Source organism: Physeter macrocephalus, chromosome 2, assembly GCF_002837175.3.
Source record: "Physeter macrocephalus isolate SW-GA chromosome 2, ASM283717v5, whole genome shotgun sequence".
Taxonomy (NCBI): domain Eukaryota; kingdom Metazoa; phylum Chordata; class Mammalia; order Artiodactyla; family Physeteridae; genus Physeter; species Physeter macrocephalus.
This window is the reverse complement of record NC_041215.1, coordinates 82,359,923-82,368,140: the sequence shown is the minus strand read 5'-3', so window position 1 is coordinate 82,368,140 and position 8,218 is coordinate 82,359,923. Positions and strand designations below refer to the sequence as shown.

The 8,218-nt window shown below is 45.4% G+C and overlaps 1 protein-coding gene across 2 annotated transcripts in view; it reads left to right on the top strand.

Moving 5' to 3' along the window:
- The first annotated feature begins 3,662 nt into the window (after nucleotides 1-3,662).
- Nucleotides 3,663-8,218, top strand: part of NFE2L2 (NFE2 like bZIP transcription factor 2) — a 35,074-nt gene continuing 30,518 nt past the window's right edge. Inside the window, exon 1 of one of the 2 annotated variants that reach the window (XM_007105357.2) lies at nucleotides 3,663-3,866. In XM_007105357.2, coding sequence (XP_007105419.1) covers nucleotides 3,822-3,866 — 45 coding nt within the window. In that variant the 5' untranslated portion in view covers nucleotides 3,663-3,821. Of the gene's footprint in view, nucleotides 3,867-4,976; nucleotides 5,020-8,218 lie in introns of those variants that run through there. The other variant, XM_028479447.2, reaches the window with a different exon arrangement.

Here is an 8,218-nt window from a genome sequence, read left to right as displayed (position 1 = left end):
AAAATCATTTCCAGTTGGGAAGGATAGGGACATCTTTATAGAGAATGGTTTATTTGAATCAGGTCTTTAAGTAGGCATGAGATTGCAGGAGAAAGAGTGAAAGGAGGACTTTTGGATGGGAAACCTATGTGAACAAACATATAGAGGTAGGAAATCATAGATATAGTTGGAAAAAAATGAAAAGACTAATTTGACCAGGGCATATGATTTGCACAGAGGATGTGGTGATAAAATTAAGAAAGATAGTTGGAGCTCAGTGGTTCTTGTGCATTACAACATTTTAAGGATTGTAGACAGGTAATTTTTTTTTTTTTTTTTTTTTTTTTTTGCCGTACGCGGGGCTCTCACTGTTGTGGCCTCTCCCGTTGTGGAGCACAGGCTCCGGACATGCAGGCTCAGCGGCCATGGCTCACGGGCCCAGCCGCTCCGTGGCATATGGGATCCTCCCGGACCGGGGCACGAACCTGCGTCCCTTGCATCGGCAGGCGAACTCTCAACCACTGCACCACGAGGGAAGCCCATAGACAGGTAATTTTTATAATATGAAGGAAAATTTTGTTTGTGTATATCTACTTTTTCTTTTTTTTATTGTGACACCCAGGTAGCAAGATGTGACTTTATGAACCTACTAAAATTGGTCCACATGAACTTTTGAACTGAAGATTTTTAAAGTTTCTGATGATTCTTGATGTCAAATTTGTGGTATTCCTGACATTTATAAATAACTTTCTAAAACCTACGGAAGTAGTGAATTATGGTCCTAGTTTCACTCGAAGCTGTTAAACATTTGGAGTTCAACAGTAAAGTTTTTGTGGAAGAAAAGTGATAATTAAATGGCCAAGAAAATAAGTAATTAAAATAGAATTTTAATTGAAAAAAAAAGCTTAGGTGGAGACTTGGCATAGTGTCACTTCCAGCCTCCTTCTATACGTTAAAGCAAGTCTCAGGGCCAGCCTTGCTGCAATGTGGGGGGACTACACAAGCACGTCAATATCAGGAGGGGGGGATTCACTGGGCGCCATCTGTGGAAACTAGCTACCTGATACGCTTAAATTGTAAGCTGGACAAATTTAGAATTTCAATGATAATTCCAAGGGAGTTTGGATATTTTCTGGCTCAAACATAGAGTACAATTAAAAGGAAGTGAAAAGAAGAGGGAAGAAGCCTCAAGGTGAAGAAAGATTTTGAAATAGTAGGTAGTTTCTTGGGCCTTGCAAATTTGGCAGATTAGATCACGGAGAAGAAGCTGAAATAAATGGGTCACTGCATCACTATCCAAACTTTCTATACTTGGAAGGATTACCTGATGATGCTTGTTTTTTATGAGAACTCTGGAGCAAATTCTGCCCTATCTCAAGCATACATGGAAGGTTCTCTTTCTAAAGATGGTAAAGAACTCAGACATCAATGGAAATGTACAAGGGTTAGTAGAATGTAAAACTAGTTGAGAGAAAAAATAAAATAGCAAGGAGAGCCTGGCAGTAAAAGAACTCCCATGGCACCAGGACAAGAGAGAAAAGCCAGCATTCTCCTGGAACTTCTCAATCCATAGTATCTGTGCCCTCGTAGCACAATATATAAGTTTAGAGGGCAAGGCCTAGGTTCTCACATGAATATGATCTTACTTCAGAATTCTGCAAAGACCAGGAACCTCCTTGACATGGGTGGTCTGAGACTGGGGTTCCCTGTTCTTATGCCGAACCACCATACAATGCCCAACAGCTTTTCCTTAGCTGTTTCCTTTATTTTTCTTAAACATGTTCAGACTCTTATCATATTGTCCTCCTCCCTTTGAAAATACGTACTCTGCAGGTGCCTGAAATAATATACTCCCAGTAATTGCAGTTTTGCAAAAGTAGAGTTTATTTCATTCAGTCTAAACTCAATGGAAATTTGTTGCCTAACAAGGAAATACCAAACACTTTATAAACTCCTGGAGGGCAGCAACCATGTCGTATATGACTTTGTTATCTCCTGCCTCCTGGGCTGTCTACCTTCTCGGATGTACTAATTTTAATAAGTAACTTGAATTGTTAACAATATACTCTTGTGCCCTTCTTTGACGCAGAAATGCCATTTCATTTTGTCTTCGCATGTTTCATGTCAAGTTCATTGTAAATCATTTCTCCTGGGCTTGTTGTTAGCCTGCAGATCATTTTGTAGGCTTTTCACATAACAGCTGAGTTTAATTCAAGTTGAAGAAACTTACTTCATTTACAAGCAATTAATTTGGTCTTCACTTACCTTAAGGAATATTCAAACATGTAAATTTACAGATAAATCCTGGGAGTGTCAAATTATGCAACCAAGAGAAAGTAAGTTCTTTGCAGCTTTGGGGGCATTGGTCGGCTGTAGTCAGGCTTTTTTTTTTTTGGGGGGGGGCGTCAGGTTTTTGAATGAAATAGTAAAACCGGTTCCAGGAACTGTCTACTTCACCTGGTTTTGCATAAATTCAAGAAGTTAGAAACTGAAAACCAGGCTTGTTAAAGAGTTAGAAAGATTGCTATTGCATAAGAGAAAAAAAGCAAAACTAAACCATTTATCTATTCTCTTTTAAATCATAAGATTTCACAATATTCCTGTTTTCAAGTACTTGAAGTTTTCTCTGGGCAATGATTAATTTTTAAATAATTGTTTTTAATGTGGAACGTAATACATACTCATCGTAGATTTAAAACATACTTAAAGTAACAAAGAGATAAAAATCATTCATGATCCTACAACCATTAATATTTTGAGGAACGACTTTTAATTTTTTTTCTAGGTACATGTTTTCACAGAACGGGTCCACACTACAGTTTTATAACTTGGTCTTTTGGATTTTTATTTTAAAAATTATATTGTGAGTACGTGAAAAGAAAACTTCTGAGGATTATGACATGTAGTAGCATCGCACGGTGTTAGAGGACGCCATCTGTGGTGTGGCGTGTACGGTCTGGCGGGAAAAGAACGCTCTGGGTAGGCAACATCGACCACTCTCCGACCAAAAGAGACTTCATTTGCCCTCGGCGACTAGAGCCTGACGAGAGTGCAAGGCGTGGGAGTAAGTGGAGGGCGTTCAGGGTGACTGCGAGCATGAACTCCCCGCGCGGTCCTCATTTCCCCCGGGCAAGTCCCAATGGCCCAAGCCCCGGAGGGGAGCCGGGGAGAGAGGGCGGCGCGCGGTGCGCTCGGCCTGGGTCCCAGCCTCCGGCCTCCGCCCCCGGGGCTGGCGCCACTCTCCGGCGGTGGGGTGAGATAAAGCGGGGCAAGGTTCTGCAAGTCCAAATCAGGGAAGCGCAGCTCCGATACCAGCGCCTTTACGGGGTCTCCAGGCGTGTTTGTTCCAACTGTTTAAACTTTCAAAGTACCCGCACCCCAGCGACCTTCGGCAAACAACTCTTAATCCCGCGGGCGGAGAGCGTTGGCTGTATTTGCAGGGAGGGTAAATTGAGAGCGGGGGACCGGGGGCCTAAGGCGGCCCTCCTCCCGGCATCCCGCCCGCGGCCGCCCACTGCTACCCCCTCCCGCGGCCCTTTCCCGCCCCAGGACCGCCAGCTTCTTGCGTCAGCCGGAGCGGGGGTGGGGGATTTTCGGAAGCTCAGCCCGCGCGGCCGGCGGGGGAAGGAAGGGCCTGGGCTCTTGCCCCGCCCTCGAGGGTCGGGAGGCGGAGCCGGGCAAGAGCCCGGCCGGCGAGTCGGGCCGAGTCGCGGAGAAGCTACTTCCTAGGATCCTAGGGAAGCCGCCGCCGCCGCCGCCAGTACCGCCCTGTCCGCACCGCGCCTCGGCAGCCGGGACAGGGCCGCCGTCGGGGAGCCTCAGAGCACCGTCCCTAGCTCAGCATGATGGACTTGGAGCTGCCGCCGCCGGGACTGCCGTCCCAGCAGGTGGTGCCAGGACGGGGGCGGGGGCGCGAGGGAGCCGCGGTCCGGGAGAGACAGCCGTAGCTGGCCTCTCTTCCCGTCTGTGGCCTGAGCCGGGACTGCTGCGGCAGCGCGCGCACCAGAGCCGCTGCGCTTTCGCTGGGCCGGGGGAGGGGAGCTGGGACCAGAGGGCTTGCGAGGGGTGTGGGGACGCGGCCGGGTGGTGGGACTGACAGCGCGCCCGCAGCCCCCGAGGGAGACTGTGTTGGGGTTGGGGGGCTACGCCCTCGCGCGTGGGGAGAAGGGCGTCTCTAACCACGCCCCGGGCCGCTTCAGCCCCGGCCGGGCCCCCTCCCGAATTTGAGCGGCCCGGAGGCAGCGGGGCAGGAGGGGGCGGACGCTGGCTGTCTGAGCCGGCGCGGCCCGGCCCTTCCGGGGCTGTGCGGCTCCCCAGCCTCGGAACCGGCAAAAATGTGCCTAGTCACGGGGCCGCTCTCGGGGGAACTGAGGTCTCCTTTGGGCTGGGAGCCGGAGAACCTCCTCTGCCGCTGCCCCTCGGCCCACATGACCTCCGCGGGCGCGGGCTGCGGCGCCCTCACTGCGCTGGGCCGTCTGAGGGTGCTCCTGTGCAAAGTAATCGGTCGGTCCATCCATGGGATCTCCCTTAGGCAGCTTGGCGAGAATGCCCAGTCCCCAGGGTGGGGGCGGGAGGCGGTCATAAAGTGCCCAGCGCGCTAGGCTGCCCCGACGTACAGCGACCGAACCGCGCCCCGCGCGCCCCCTGGAGCCGAGGGAAAGGTTCGGGCTCGGAGGCCGGGAGTTGTCCCTGTGCGACACGCCGGGAAGTGGCGGGGGGGAAGTGGACTCTGAGGTCAGAGGCGTCTACGCCCCCGGCCTCTCGATCCCGGCGTGGTGCCTCCCGGGGGCGCACACCGCGAGCGTGGCCTCGGCCGCCGTGACAGTGGTCGGTTGGCTGTCACGGCGGCCCTCAGTTGGCCCTTTCCTGCTTTATAGCGTGCAAACCTTGCCGCGCCGGGGCCAAGGGAAAAGTTGGAGCTGTTGATCTGTTGCGCAATTGTTATTTTCCCCCGGGCGGCTTTGTTTTTGGATTTAGCGTTTCGGAATTGTAATTCCAAAATGTGTAAGGCAGGATATTCTCTGTTCTGTGCTGTCAAGGGTAAGAGTTTCGAGTGTAGATTAGAATTTCTGTTGTTTTTAGACTGTTACTAAATTTTGTTCTTTCATATATTGATTCTCCCTTGGGTGCTTTATTTAGTTTTCCTTTTCTGTTTGAGAATTTGCCTCGATTTCTTATTTTGTTGCTTCATTTGCGAGGGCAGAGGGTGGGACAGCTGTGTTTCATAAGGCTTTGCTAACAAGTTCTGTAAATTGTCACAAATGTGAAAACAATTTCTGTATATACTCTGTAGGGACTTTTAAAGGAGTAGATATTTTTATTTCCAATTATTTTGTGTGTGTGAATGGGTTCTTTGGGAAAAATACTTGGTTCAAGGAAATGTGTAACTTAATAGGAACGGTAAATACATTTATGCTCTGAAACGTCACGTTTTAGACTAATCCTGAAGATCTAAAGTATGGTTTTGAGTTATTGACAATGTACTAATTGTGCTTTTTTTTTTTTCTTTAAAGCTGTTTGTCTTGAACTTTCCCCTAGTAATGATTAGGATTGGATTCCTCCTCCCCACTAGTACGAAGAAGTAAATTGTGCTTTCCGATTTAGTTGCTGCTCAAGACTAATCCCTATAGCCATTTCTTTAATACTCTGTATGACCCAAAGACATACAATGCTAATAGACTTTAGTTTTCCTAGATTCAGGAATGTAGCCTAGAGTGTTATTAAAATTTTTTTTTCTTTCTTTACTATGTGATTTAAGATTCCATCTATACTGCTTTCTCTTTTAAATATGAATTTTCCAGTTATGTTTGTTAAGGTAACTGCTTTTCCACCTTTTGTAATCAGACATCAGTTTGCATATTTGAAGACTATAAAAAAATGGAATAAAATTTGGAATCAATTTCATGCCTATAACTATGATTCACATTAAATCTTTGTAGTCCAGAAAGATTTGAAGAGTTAAAAGTGGATTCTAACCTTTTGTCAAAAAAACACCAGGTGTGAAGTGGTACTGGGATACAGTTTTTCACCCTCAGTGCGGAGGAAGTGTTGATGAATAGCAGTAAAGAGAGTTTTATATTCTTTATTTCCAGTAGCTGGAAGGAACCATCCATTACTCTTTTCAAGGCTGTCTTGGAGAAAGTATTTTTGTATATGAGGGATGAAGTTGATCTTGGACTAGACCAATGAGATAACTTTTAAAGAAAAATAGGACAGGTTTCTCATCTCCTGAATGAATGTTGAGCAAAGAACAACTTGACTTTTTAGATATTTGAAAAAAATCTCGAGAGATTGTGAAAGATTGTCGGAGGGTAAATACATAACTCACATAAGTCTTCATTAAAAATAACTTGGGCCATTTGGGACTCTTTCTTTCTTGTTAACTTGGGTTTTTAAAAACAATGCTGGGGGGAAAAAAACCCCTCAAAACCTGACTTCTTTAGGATAACCAGGAAGAGTTGAAAGCCAGATACATTAGTTTTCTTTCTTTATTTTTATTCAGGATGAATTATACTTACAGAGCTGCATGAAGAAAAGAACCCTCTGTGGACTATAAGCACGTTTTTTTTCTGGGAATTTTCTCTCTATTGGCTGAACACATTTAAAGGGGGTTTTGCATAAATAATGTTTCCTCTTTGATTTTTCCTTGATCTGCGGTTAACTCGTCAGTGTAAACTCTTGGGCTCAGGAAGAGTTCGGCACTAACATGGTCATAGATGAGTTATTGAGTATTTCCTTGTGTGCCAGGCAGCATGATAACTGCTCCATGTGCATAATTTCACAGTAACCCCTTGGGAAATACTATTATCTCCAGTTTCTAGGTGAGGAAAGAGGCATACAGCTGCCCAGAGTTCTGATTAAAGTGACCCAACTACTGAGTGGCAAAGGTGGGATTCAAACCTAGGTAGAATGACTCCACTTCCAAACTGGACCAGGGCTAGTTAAACTTTAAACAGGAGGAAACTCTTACACTTTAAAAAGTGGATAAATTGAGAAAAACTCAGAGAAGGACAGGCAGGATTTAAAAGGTTAATTTCTGCACCTTTTCTACTTACCAAGAAATATAACTTTATATTTTGTGTTTGTGAGAGGGGAGGTGGACCTTGAATACAGTGAAGGTAAATACAACCTATCAATTGGACTTACCACATGGAGGTCTCCTAAGCAAGTTGCAGAGGTGTAGTGGGGTTAAATTTAGAGAGGCAGGACTATTTCTTAATATAATAATAGTTTTTAAAATTCTTGGTATTTCATCAGTGTCCAAGATTCTGCCTCACATTTTTCAGGGACTCTTTTCCTTTTTCTTAATTAAAACTCTTAGTTCCTGGAGTCTTTGTTTAACTTTATTTGCCTTGTTAGTTGGTACATTCTCCTGGTCCATTGGCTCTTTTTTTTTTTTTTTTAACATCTTTATTCGAGTAGAATTGCTTTACAATGTTGTGTTAGTTTCTGCTGTATAACAAAGTGAACCAGCTATATGTATACATATATCCCCATATCCCCTCCCTCTTGCATCTCCTGCCCTCCCTATCCCATCTCTCTAGGTGGTCACAAAGCACAGAGCTGATCTCCCTGTGCTATGCAGCTGTTTCCCACTAGCTGTTTTACATTTGGTAGTGTAGATATGTCAATGCTACTCTCTCCCTTCGTCCCAGCTTACCATTCCCTCTCCCCGTGTCCTCAAGTCTATTCTCTACATCTCCATCTTTCTTCCTGTCCTGCCCCTAGGTTCATCAGAACCATTATTTTTTTAAAGTCCACATATATGTGTCAGCATGCAGTATTTGTTTTTCTCTCTCTGACTTACTTCACTCTGTAACAAGACTCTGGGTCCATCCACCTCACTACAAATAACTCAATTTCGTTCCTCTTTATGGCTGAGTAATATTCCATTGTATATATGTGCCACATCTTCTTTATCCATTCGTCTGTCAGTGGACACTTAGATTGCTTCCATGTCCTGGCTATTGTAAATAGTGCTCTAATGAACATTGTGGTACATGACTCTTTTTGAATTATGGTTTTTTCAGGGTGTATGCCCAGTAGTGGAATTGCTGGGTCATATAGTAGTTCTAGTTTTAGCTTTTTAAGGAACCTCCATCCTGTTCTCCATAGTGGCTGTATCAATTTACATTCCTGCCAACAGTGCAAGAGGGTTCCCTTTTCTCCACACCCTCTCCAGCATTTATTGTTTGTAGATTTTTTGATGATGGCCATTCTGACTGGTGTGAGGTGATAC